Below are 13420 nucleotides of genomic sequence, written 5' to 3'. Positions count from 1 at the left end.
GGGGCGGGGCGGGGCGGGGCAGGGTGATGCAGGGCGGGGGTAATTATCTAAGGATATCACATTTCCTTAAGTGGGGCGGAGAGGGTAATTATTTAAGGATATCACATTTCCTTAAGTGGGGGGAGGGGGCGGTTAATTATTTAAGGATATCAAATTTCCTTTAATGGGGTGGGGCGGGGCGGGGTGAGGCAAAGCAGGGAATTGGAATGGCAAATGGAACATATCTTAAATGACCACCATTTTATAAGCAAACTCTGAACTTCTTCTCAAGTTCTATCAATACAATTAAGCTAAAATATGTCTGAAATAATCCTAATATGTTCCCAACCAAGTGTTCTTAAAAACACATTTTGAATTTCAAGGATGGGCGCAAAAGTCACCAATTTGAAAAACTTTTTTATTTATATCTTTCCCATGTCACTGGTGCCAAGATTTTCGATGACCATTAATTAGGTTCCATTCAATTTTGGGGCAGTTGCCAGGTTCTGACCTCTGGTCAGCGATTTCTTTCCACCTTTGACCCTGGCATGTACATAAATGACCCTGGCTGTTAATAAGACATAAAACTAATCAAATCAATTCTTTACAATGTTTTTGAATACGTCAACTGTGAGTGTACATGTAGAAAGTAGTGGTTAGAATGTTAAAGATGATTGCGTGCTGTGTTTGTGCTAGGGTATTTGGGCAGGGTAATGTGAGTATTGTTAGGGACAGGGACAAAAAAAAAAAAAAAAACACCTATTGACTACTTTCTGTACACTTCAGTTGAGTCAAAATTATAGCATTGAACACAAGTTGTAATGGGAACCATTGCATACACAATGTATGTACCTCAAATAACACCACAGTTGTATTACTGCATGTGTTCATTGTCCCTCAAAACCTTAAGTGCCAATTTTAGTCTTTTTTCAGCAATGTACACGTATAAAATTTCAACCAATCAGAGGCCTCCGTATATCACCTTGGCGGCCAATCGATCCGAAAATATAGGCATGCTGATCGGCATCCCTTTAAACCCCATTTACCAATTTATAAAAGTGGACCTTGGCAGCCATCTTGAAATTTCTATCTCGAAAACCCTTTATGCACACTCCAACGAGTATGCCTGTCAAGTTTCAAGTTTCTGGATAATCGCTCAAAACCTTAAACAACCTCATAGTTGTATCACTGCACGTGTTTCAGTCAAAGAGAGTACATTTTTTGGGTGAGGGATTGGGGTTGGGACGATTATTGAGGGGTTACCACATCCTCAAGCAACAACAGTCCATGGACTTTACAAGGATATTACAGCACATTTGATTTTGACATCACATGACATAATCCTTGTGCCAGGCTGGTGCCCTCCTCACACGGCCAGATCTTCGGACAGACACAGGGGCGGGAGCGGGTGGTACAGCTGGCTCATCGTCTGCAAGGCTAGGGCTATCCTCTCCTCTGCAGTCAAACGAAGCGGTGAAGTACACAACCTGCAAGAACACAAGCTGCATTTCAGTAAACAAATAAAGGTGCATAATACACAATATTCAGTAGAGCTATATTCAAGTGAGAATCTGGCCTAAGCAATGATCAGATATGTTTATGTGCACATGGTTACTGATATCCCTATTTGAATATGTAGGCATGAAGGATATGGAAGGCAAAAAATAAAATTTTTATTTATTTGCATATCCCATTGTATAACAATACAGATATCTTGTGATCCCGAGTTTAGAATATCCCTATTCTTCATGTATCCATACAGTAGCTAGTGTATATGAAAGGGTATCATTTCTATCATACCTCGATTGGCGTTATTTTTACAGTACATATATATTATGACAATTTCTAAGAAAACCTGACTCCAAATAAATTCCCCAAACATGAAAATTGTGTTATATTTTAAACATGAATCCAATTGATTGCCTACATTACAATAATATCAGATTGGTGTTAAATAAATCTTAAATTAAAATAGAGATTCTTAAAATCACTCCGTTACATAGCAATATAGAAAATTCTCTTCCTAGATTCGGGAAGCAGCAATTTGACTGGACAATTCGAATGGTTACCAGAACGTGGCCCTAATGGGATGTTGCCAGATCCTTATCGAATGGAGTGATACATGTAATAAGGACATGTTAATTGTATTGGTCTTAGAGTTTCAATTGCACAGAGAAAACTGTATATGGTAATGTACATGTATGTACCCAGCCTGACAGCATGTATGCTTTCTGTCTAGAAGTCTTTCGAGCTACAATATTACAGCTCAGAGAGAACTTTTTTCACAGTAGAGAATAACGTATTCTACACTTGAAGCGTTAAAATGTAACATCTTACCACGGCCTCCGACAGAGACAGACGTTGGCTAACCGCAACAGCAAGCGATGTTGCTGCTCGGCTCACCAAGCTAAGGCCACGGAAGGACACAGCCTACAAGAACAAGAGCAACAGAAGTTCAGTAAACAAATAAACAACTCTCGATATTCTGCAATTATTTAAGTAGGAATCTGATCTAACAAATTGATCAGGTACCTTCATGTGGATAAGATTAATTGATTTTAGTAAGAGAAGACTACCCGGTAAGTGAATAGAGAGTTGGGGATAATCTACCCTAGGGTCATATTTTATTTTAAATGTTTACATTATAATGCATTATATTTTGTGATCCAGAGGGTAGAATATCACTATCATTCATATACACAGAAGCCCGAGATACTCTGGCCCTGACACCAGACTTAGACATTATTATCGGGCCAGGTCTATTTCAATTCTTGTCAAATTAAAAATAGAATTTTAAATAAAAATTAAAATATAGATATCTTTAATTGAATTAGAGAATATTTGAAATATAGGTATCTCAATTTGAATTTAAGACATCTGTATTTGAGTCATTCTCAGAAAAGTTCCAAATTGCTGTCTTCTCTATATATTGTCTTTTTAGAAATATTTTAATAGCAAAAGGTTAATGTATGATGCTTAAAGCTGACTTTACCAAGATACTAACATTTAATGTACTTTGTTTTGAAAATAACAACTATGTTGAAGTTTTGTTTTCAATTCAAAGTAGGTCAACCACAGTACATGGGCTTGTCACCAGAGATATTACCCAAATTCATACTTAAACCTAACAATGCAAGTTACAAAGCATGCATTTCAAATTAATAAAAAAATAATGAATTTTTTTTTTCAAAAATTACGTCTGAGACATTCCCCAGTTATGACAGTGTGGTATCCAAGGAAGTGGCTGCCATTTTTCTTTTTGCTTTGCTTAGTTACCTTCACTGACCATCCCCCTATATAAAGCACGGAACTTGATACACGTGCATCATTCCAAACGATTAGCTTATCTCGGATACACATGCAACCATATGTTGTATTTAAAGGAAATTACTAGTTAGTTCAAATTGAGATGTTACAGTTTGTACTATGATGAAGAGTAGAAATGAAAATCTTTAAAAAATGAAGAAAACTTCTGTGGTGTTACTGTCCTTGGTGTTACGTATACCAAATAAAAATAGTAACAACACCAACAAATTAAAAAAATAAAAGTCACACAAGAAGAAATTTAAGACACCTTTTCATGTAATTGTTATAATATTTGATGTATATATCTTCATAGATAAAATACATTTCAAAATAATGAATCACAAATACAATCGGCAACAGTACAACCACATTTAGTTTTGGTAACAGTATGGAAAAACATAGTAACACCACAGACAAGGACAATACTGCTATTTTCCCAAACTCTTTGAAATCATAGTATTTTCTCTATTTAGTTCATTTTTATCTCTAATGAATGTCATTATGATGATCAAGTACAATACAAAACTTTTCAATCGGTTAACACCATGGACAAATGTCTGTTGTGTTACCTTTCTCAGCGGTTAACAATCAATGTCCAAAGTGTTATCCAGGACAAAAATACTGCAAAATAAGAAGTTTAAGATGATAACAAACAACAAGAAGCCCATGGGCCTTAACGGTCATCTGACTTCAATGGCAAAAGTCATGGTGCCATCTTCGATTTGGGATCAATGCCAGAGATGTAACACTTTGTCAAGATCATATCATGATCAATTCAGGCAAGTTTCAGCCAAATTGCACCAGTTTAACTTTAAAAAGTTCAAAATCTGCTTTTAAGATGGTGGCTTTGCCAGCCATCTTGGAATTTGGATCGACCCGAAAAATAACACTTGGTCGGGACCATGTCAGGATCATTTCATGCAAATTTTAGCTAAATTGCACCAGTAGAACTTGAGAAGAACTTCAAAATGTGTTATCAAGATGGTGGCTATGGTGGCCATCTTGGAATTCAGATTGGGACTCGAAAAATAACACTTGGTCGGGACCATGTCAGGATCATTTCATGCAAGTTTCAGCTAAATTGCACCAGTAGAACTTGAGAAGAACTTCAAAATGTGTTATCAAGATGGCGGCTGTGGTGGCAATCTTGGAATTCGGATTGACTCGAAAAATGACAACACTTGGTTGTGACCATGTCAGGATCATTTCATACAAGTTTCAGCTATATCGCACTGGTAGAACTTTAGAAGAAGTTCAAAACGCGAAAAGTTAACGTACGGCTGATGGCCCAAGGCGCAAGGGGGACGGCAGACGACTATGCTATAAAAGTACAGTATGTTGACTGGTGAGATATATCATTTGTCAACTGATAACGGAGTATGCATATTAAAATAATATAATTTATCATGAACTATTACTTTGGCTTAGTTTAAAATGAAATGAACAGTTATTATTTACATTGATAGATTTTAAAACAGGAGATAATGGTATTTAAGTATGGTAACACCATGGACATTTGAACTTGACATGTTATCTAAATATATGTTTCTGTCATAGTAACTAATTGGGAGCTTATCAATAATTACCAATGTTATTTTTGATATACAATGATCATTTCCTAATGAATTCCCTAATTCCCTAGTGAGTTTTTGAGTTTTCTTTGTTGGATTTGGAATATTTCTGATAATGACTCATTTTCACGTGCTCTGTGCGAAGATTAATATTGAAACACAAATCAACAAGATCTAATTGTGACTGGTGCTGTCACAAAAAGTTCCTCCAATCTCCACAGAGCCTAATTTGACAAGTAAGAGTCACCTCCCCTGAATGATGATGTGACATTGTATTTTATTTCCCAGAAGAAAAATGCTTTTTGAAAGTATATATTAGGCACAACAATGTCTATAATTGTATTAGATTTTTGTTCTCAACCCAGTTCCTTTTTGTTCAATTTTGACCAATTGCATGCCATGACAGCCATCTTGACTCCTGTTCTGCAAAAGTTGCCAAAAAAAATGACCTCAAATTAGTTTTATGTCACTTGTAACAGTATGATCTACAACTTAAAAAATACAACAAAAATGAACTTGGACCTAAAACGGATCCTTGCTGACCAGTGAAAAAAGGGAGATAACTCTCACTGATTTTTTTAGAAAATGTGAAAGTCACAAAAAATTTTTTTTCTCATCATTATGGTATTTTTCACTTTAAAAATTTAGAATCTGATTTGAACTACATATTGAAACCGATTCCAGGCAAATCGAAATAGTACAAAAATTAGAGATATCTTTAATTGAAATTTGATATATCTTTTTTTAGTAAGAGATATCTCTATTTTGTGTTTAATTAGACTCATCATGATTTTTAAATAAATTTTTCTCTAATTCAAATAAAGATATCTCTTATTCAATAAAAGATATCTTTATTTAAATTAAAGATATCTCAAGTATCATTAATAGTTCCTAATGACAGAATGGCAATATTGGAATTATAGACAAAGGGAGATCACTCTCAAGTTGTTATTTAAGGTATATTATTTATTACTTTCTGATATACCAATGTGGAAAGATGTACATGTTGCACGTACCAAACATGTGCTAAATAAATGTATTAAAGCTAAATTAATGAAATCATACTGATAATAAAACTTTATCAACAAAACGAAAGTTTGAAAATACGACTGAATTATTCATTTATTTATTTAATTAAATTTATTTTTGAGAACTTTCCCTAGATATAATTATTTCTTTTACAGATAGAGTCTGCAGTATATGATAACAGTAGGTAGCTTCTTAATAGAATTAATTATCAACACTCTCGCTGGTTTTGTCCTGAGCAATTAACCAAATACAATCTAGACTCTAGACTTCATGTAACTACCAGAAATTCAAAGGTGAGCCGACCATTACCTGTATGTTTTTTGTGCCACTAGTAAGTTTACCTGTAGTTTAAATATTGTGCACTACTAGTGCACTAAGGGATAATTATGTAGATATAAAGGTTAGCTTACATTCATATACACTGTAGTTTATTGTCTTAAGATAAATAAAAATGGATTAGGCATATGTTATTTTAACTTATGAAGCCTTCTTTAGTCAACATTATGTACAAGTGATGGCATTCAATTATTACATATATACACTGTAAGTACATTTGTATAAGTTGAATTTAACATATTATTTACATAATTACAAGATATACAATTAACAATTATAATGGTTAAAAAATTCTACTGGGCTTTGTAAATGACTGCACAAATTCAAATAAATAACAATTTATTTCCAAAGTCAAGTTTTCATTTCCATAAAGTAACAAATATAAATTTACTTCTATGTCTAGGTCATTAAAAACTTGGGCCACATCAGCATGGACAGTAGTATCATTCCAAGATTCAAGAAAGAAATGGTTAGCATTTTCACAATGTTGCTACAGTTAAAACACAAGTACAGTCTAGTGTCAAATTTATACCAAAAAATGTCATCTCTGGGAGAACTACACTGATGTCCTGTACGTATATATAACATGGTAGACTAGTAGAAACACACTGTAGGTTGGGAAATTATAGAGATATCGTTCAAAAGAAGAAAACGGTAGTAATTTAACTATCATCTAAGTCGAGGAAAGGAGATTTTGTTGCAGTAGAAAGTAAATAATTTGGAATTGAAAAATTGTCCTTATTTTTATAGTGTAAAGATTATCAGCTGGTCGACTAAATTACCATATATGGAAGAGACAAAAATCCTGTGCGAGTTATCCCCCTTAATTGTATTCAGATCTAAGAAAAGTGTGATTTATGAATGGGTTCGTTTACTGCCCATAGTAATTTCAGGAGGCACTCTTTAATTTCCCCTGCGAACCACAATTTTGAAAAACAGTTAGTAAATCGAATTGAAAGCCACCGTGTGTTTTATTTTTCACATAAAAGTACCGAAAGGACTTTTCTATGTGTCCCGAAACGACCGTACAATAAACGACTTCTGCTATATGTGACCGAAACGACTTTTAAAAGCTTGTTACCGAAACGAACCGATACCATTGTGGCGTCTATAGAGGTACTAGCCTATAGTACTTAAATATTACTGACTGGGAAATTACTAAAATATCAGGAAGCGGGGGGGGGGGGGCAGGGGGGGGGGGCGGTCCCCCCGTTCCCCAGGACGGGGGGGGGCCAAACATGTCTTTTTGCCCCCCCCCCCCATTTTCGCCGACTGAAATTTTCAAAAAATGCTTATTTGAAAGAAAAAAGGGTCCTCCTGCACATTTTTCATACTTCTAGAAAATTTTCCGCTGCGAGGCGCATTTCCAAAAACGTTCAAGCACATAATGTCAAACCTTAAATAGTAAAAATTCAATACAAACGAACTAGACTAAAAATGTCCATCAAGGGATTCTATGTACTATTTAAAAAATGTCTCTTAAAAAATCAATTTGTTTATTTGTCTTAGCGAGACAATTAGTTTTTTATGTTACACAACAATGTGCCGATGGTGTGAAGCCGGTATATTCAGATCGAGTAGGTTTGCATAATTTTATGACGACACAATTATCATTTCTAAATGTAGGTAGCTTTAAATCGAAAAATTACCATGTTAAGAACGCTTTATAATCATTAAAATACATCGTAAAACTCATCTCAGCCATTCTAAATGGTAATTTTTTTCCGGGGGAGACCCCCGGAACCCCCCTAAAACCAAATTCTCGCGTCTTTGGGCGCTCTCAAATTCATCAAAATGCATCGTAAAACTCATCTAAGCCATTCTAAAACATAATTATTTGCCAGGGGAGACCCCCCCAACCTCCAAACACAAAAATCTCGCGCTTTCGGGCGCTCGCAAATTCATCAAAACTCATTTAAGCTATTCTAAATCGTAATATTTTTCCCGGGAGAGGCCCCGGACCCCCCGAACACCAAAATCTCGCGCTTTCGGGCGCTCGCAAAATCATCAAAATACATTGTAAAACTCATCTCAGCCATTCTAAATTACAATATTTTTTCCCGAGGGTCACTCAGACCCCTAACACACCAAAATCTCGCGCCTTCGGCGCTCACACGCTAATTTGGCCAATTTGCGTATTCATTAATGTCCTTTTAGCGACGGCACTGTCTATATATATATGAAAAATGTACATAAAGCATATATGGTTGGGAGTTGAATTAATCTCCTCCTGAAGGTGCAGCGGCGGGGGGGGGGGGGGGGGGGGGTTTACAAAATATTGAGGACCTTTGACCCCCCCCCCCCCCCATTACGTTTCATCTTCCTACGCCACTGAATATTATTTGTCTGTTTTACTCTTGTGACCTTCGATGAAGGTTAAGTTTAGTCCGCTAAACCTGTCTATATTATTAGGCTTTTTTATTTATTTTTTTGCTTAATTTAATATTTTATAGGCAAAAAAAAGCCTTATAATAAAGGCAGGTTTAGCGGACTAGGTTAAGGTCATCCATTTGATAACTTGATGTAGCCCTTCATCCAAACATGCTACCAATTCATCTGATTAAATCGTCTGCTCATGTTTACCAAGTATTGTTTCGACTGGAGCAAAGAGTAAACTCAAAATCTGAGATTTTAACCCAGGGATATTTTTATCAACCCCAGAATTTTTTTTTCAATCTTTGCCCGCGTGTTTATTCAGAGAGCAACTTTAGACCCCTAAAATGGCCCCGTATCCCTAATGAACGTCTTAATATAGTTTAAGGACACTCGTCTTTACTATAAAATATAACTATGTCATGTTATTAGAGAAGTTGTAAGAACTTGTGTCTATTCCCATGATTTTCTTGTTCATACAATAAAAACTTAGGTTACATACCTTTCCGCGAACAATAGCATTGCTTATGCAGTGGAAAATCAATTCCATGGCAATGAAAACAGCGGTGAAAGACTCCATATCTCGGGTCGATGCAAAATGCGTGCGTATGGTCAAGAGTATCTCTGAGAAATGGGCAGAGATTTGAATTGAAATTCGAAATGTGAACCAATGATTGTCTTCCTTTCTGTCACGTGACCAGCATAATCGTGCAAGGGCACATATCGACAACTGAACAGTGATCATCCCACCAATTCACGCTCGTAGTTCATGAGTCTACTTACATTTATTTCACAGGGATCTGAGAATTAGTTACAGATTATATAATCATGGACCCACCAGAGTGCCCTAAGACCATTTTTAGACATTTTAGAGGTCGTACATAGTACCATGTAGAATATGAATTGTATCGTTTTTTTATCTAGACCTCTAAAACGTCTAAAAATGGTCTTAGGTCACTCTGGTTGGTCCATGATTATATAATCTGTAACTTATTCACAGATCCCTGTGATTTATATTGCATGTAGGACGTATCAAAATCTAGTTAAAATTGTTTAAGGACAAACATCCTCGATAACCAGGGGTTACTATCACAATCGTTTTAATATGTATTCACGAAAATGAAAGCTAGTAACCCCTGAAGTATCGAGGATGGAGGGCACTAGGTTATTTCCAAATATATTTAAACGGTTGATAACTATGACTCAAACAAACGATTATTTAGATTATCATTAAACATGGGGCTCGTGGAGTCCACATAAGTTACTTTCTGATTTTTATTCTTTCGCTTATGTTTTAATCAATATGACTTTGACTAGGTTTACTCAATGAATTATGCATAAACTGTATGCCATGGAAATAGGGATACAGCGCCAAAGTTAACATTGTACAATCAAACCACAGGCGTAAATAGCTATATAGAGAGAATTGTCAATAGAGCCAAACGCCTGTGATTATATATACATGTGTATGCGAGTATGCGACACTAAATAAAGTTTAATGTATCTTGTAATTAAAAGCGATTTGATTCAATTCAATTTATTTTTCTCTTACCCGTGCCTTCAAACATCAAAGTTAATTCTATCTCTTTATAATGTACATGGTATAGAGAAACATGGAGTATTAGACAGGTTGGGGACACTCCCGTATATACGAGATAGTCCTGCATTTGAGTAACACTCCTGTATTTGAGGGATAATTTTTTAACGCAAATGCAGGATTCTGTGAAATGAAAATGGATAAAGTCGTTTAAAATTGTATTTGTATATATACATATATCTAAGGAAGACGAATTGTACAAACTTTTAAACAGAACTTTGATCAATTTTGTGGTGTAAATATCATCTCTGAGGATTTCTTTTAAAGAAATGATTGGTTACTCATTGCAACGGAAAGTTCCACTTGATCCAATAGGAAGATTAATATAATTTCTGATCGAATCTTGCGATATGAGTTACCATGTCGCTAACTGACAGCAAAAGTTTGGTCAACATTTCAAGATATAAACACCGAGAACGGTGTTATTACACTATATATAAGTTAAAAAATTCAGCAAACACAAAAAAACAATCATTTGTGTCTACGTAAGGTGTAATGTGTAAGGAGAAATTTAATCCATACAACATTATGTAGCCACCATAGACTCTGGTACTCACGTGTATCCACATACAACAGTATGTAGCCATCATAGACTCTGGTACTCCCGTCCATCCACATACAACATTATGTAGCCACCATAGACTCTGGTACTCCCGTCCATCCACATACAACATTATGTACCCACCATAGACTCTGGTACTCCCGTCCATCCACATACAACATTATGTAGCCACCATAGACTCTGGTACTCACGTGCATCCACATACAACATTATGTAGCCCATAGACTCTGGTACTCCCGTCCATCCACATACAACATTATGTAGCCACCATAGACTCTGGTACTCCCGTCCATCCACATACAACATTATGTAGCCACCATAGACTCTGGTACTCCCGTCCATCCACATACAACATTATGTAGCCACCATAGACTCTGGTACTCCCGTCCATCCACATACAACATTATGTAGCCACCATAGACTCTGGTACTCCCGTCCATCCACATACAACATTATGTACCCACCATAGACTCTGGTACTCCCGTCCATCCACATACAACATTATGTACCCACCATAGACTCTGGTACTCACGTGTATCCACATACAACATTATGTAGCCACCATAGACTCTGGTACTCCCGTCCATCCACATACAACATTATGTAGCCACCATAGACTCTGGTACTCCCGTCCATCCACATACAACATTATGTAGCCACCATAGACTCTGGTACTCCCATCCATCCACATACAACATTATGTAGCCACCATAGACTCTGGTACTCCCGTCCATCCACATACAACATTATGTAACCACCATAGACTCTGGTACTCCCCTTCATCCACATACAACATTATGTAGCCACCATAGACTCTGGTACTCACGTGCATCCACATACAACATTATGTACCCACCATAGACTCTGGTACTCACGTCCATCAACATACAACATTACGTACCCACCATAGATTTGGCACTCACGTGTATCCACATACAACATTATGTTGGCACCATAGACTCTGGTACTCCCGTGTATCCACATCATTCCATGCTCATTTTAGAATTGATACTGAATATGTAGCCACCATAGACTCTGGTACTCACGTGTATCCACATATGTAGCCACCATAGACTCTGGTACTCCCGTGTATCTACATCATTTTCATGCTCATTTTAGAATTAATACCGATTATGCTGGCAACCATTATCGTTTAGGTAACCCCGTATCATACAGAATGAAGTATGTGTAACATTGTACATTTATGAATATCGAACCAGTGATCAATATGCCTAACGGTGAACATAAACATGTAAAGAATAATATCTCCAAATCCACATACCTGTGTGCATGTACATCAACACTTGATCCCAGCCACCACTTTGGTACCAAATGAAGCTACATGTAACAATCTATTATCGTATGTATACAGCGTAGCTCCTTTGTTTGATTGGAATTGTTACTGAAGATATTACCATTACAACACTCGACGAGCACGACTTCTACCTGTTTGGAGCACGTGCGCGAGTCCGTGCATAGCTAATGATATAGTACTGACCGAGACCACAGGGGCTCGTTATATCCAAAGACTGTGTCACAACTGACACGTCAATAGAAGCGGTGGTTAATGTAAGACTATTTAAAGATTCCATTGACATATTTAACAATAGTATGGACACGACACCATAATTATGTTGTATGTTATATGCCCGTGATATTGACGGAAATAAGGAAAGAAAACAATAAACTGATTTTAAAAAGTTTTTGTCTAACATTATAATGCATCTATGAAAAGGAAAAAACTAGAAGCGATTCCTTTCGTTTTCATCAATATAAAACAAATCTTTGAATCTAAAACTGATCTCGGGCAAAAGCTGTACCACTGGGCTTAGCACAAATAAGAATTTTAAGTTATATTTCATGTAATTTTCACTCTACCCATCGTCATACAGTTGCCCATGTCAAGTAGACTATGAACAGATCGTAGTGGTATGGTGTTCCGTTAGGGCCAAATTTCAATTATCGCTGCTTCGCGTAAAGGTCGAAGGAGCGAAAGAGCTTCAAAATGTTTATATGTACGCATGCGCAGTATTAAACATAATGTCGGTACCTGGCCCGATTTACTAAATACATTGTTATTTATTTAAGAGTGCATCCAAATTAATACAATCATAGCAACAGACATTTTTCATTCTTAAAAAATAGTGATAGTAACTATTTTATTTATATTTTTTTTTCAGACTTTATATTGTTTTTCAGCTAAATATATAATACATTTTGCCACTTTTCACATGACTGACAAAACCACAAAGTACAGGTCTTAGTTATAATATCAATATTTATTTTACATGCTTACAATTATGTAATTGTGTTAAAATATGAATTTGATAAATAAAAAAAAATCTTTTACCTAGTTTTTTTTTTATTTCACCTCTATGTATATACTTTTGCATTATGTTTTCTCAAGAAGAATGAATGGTGTAATACAGTCTGAGTTTGCTATTAGTTATAAAGAGTTCGAAGTTCCACGATGTCTATGTGTTTCATGCTTGCTTTCCTTCTAGTGTCACATTACAAGTGCAGTGAGTCTACATTATCACGTTAAAGATGACTGAAAGACGTCAATCTCACCACAACATGAAAGCATGATTGAAAAAAAAATGTTTTAAATAACAAGTTTAGTTTACAAATATGATGACATTCAGCATTAAATAGCATATCTACGAC

At 35.9% G+C, this 13420-nt stretch overlaps 1 protein-coding gene across 4 annotated transcripts; it reads right to left on the bottom strand.

The window, feature by feature from the left end:
* Positions 1 to 718: 718 nt before the first annotated feature.
* Positions 719 to 12566, bottom strand: LOC138329034 (uncharacterized). 4 transcript variants are annotated; one of them, XM_069275731.1, is made up of 4 exons: positions 12036 to 12566; positions 11677 to 11846; positions 2317 to 2409; positions 719 to 1466 (listed from the first exon to the last, which is right to left on the bottom strand). In XM_069275731.1, exons 2-4 carry the CDS (start codon positions 11686 to 11688, stop codon positions 1308 to 1310), a joined length of 264 nt encoding a protein of 87 aa, XP_069131832.1. In that variant the 5' UTR covers positions 11689 to 11846; positions 12036 to 12566; the 3' UTR covers positions 719 to 1307. The 4 variants fall into 4 exon arrangements, 3 of the variants coding, with proteins under 3 accessions (XP_069131832.1, XP_069131833.1, XP_069131831.1); XR_011209393.1 differs by lacking the exon at positions 11677 to 11846; XM_069275732.1 differs by lacking the exons at positions 11677 to 11846; positions 12036 to 12566 and adding an exon at positions 11286 to 11312.
* Between the last annotated feature and the right edge of the window lie 854 nt (positions 12567 to 13420).

Source organism: Argopecten irradians, chromosome 8 (assembly GCF_041381155.1).
Source record: "Argopecten irradians isolate NY chromosome 8, Ai_NY, whole genome shotgun sequence".
Lineage (NCBI taxonomy): Eukaryota > Metazoa > Mollusca > Bivalvia > Pectinida > Pectinidae > Argopecten > Argopecten irradians.
The sequence above is the reverse complement of the archived record's forward strand: the minus strand, read 5'-3'. Positions and strand labels throughout refer to the sequence as shown.

Bases quoted from the DNA above. Each gene is read 5' to 3' on its own strand.
- LOC138329034 (XM_069275730.1), bottom strand. From the start codon at position 9,174: ATGGAGTCTTTCACCGCTGTTTTCATTGCCATGGAATTGATTTTCCAC. The intron at 2,410-9,096 runs GTATGTAACCTA...TTGTTCTTGTAG, and splicing joins ATGCTATTGTTCGCGGAAAG to GCTGTGTCCTTCCGTGGCCT. The intron at 1,467-2,316 runs GTAAGATGTTAC...GTGTTCTTGCAG, and splicing joins TGTCTCTGTCGGAGGCCGTG to GTTGTGTACTTCACCGCTTC.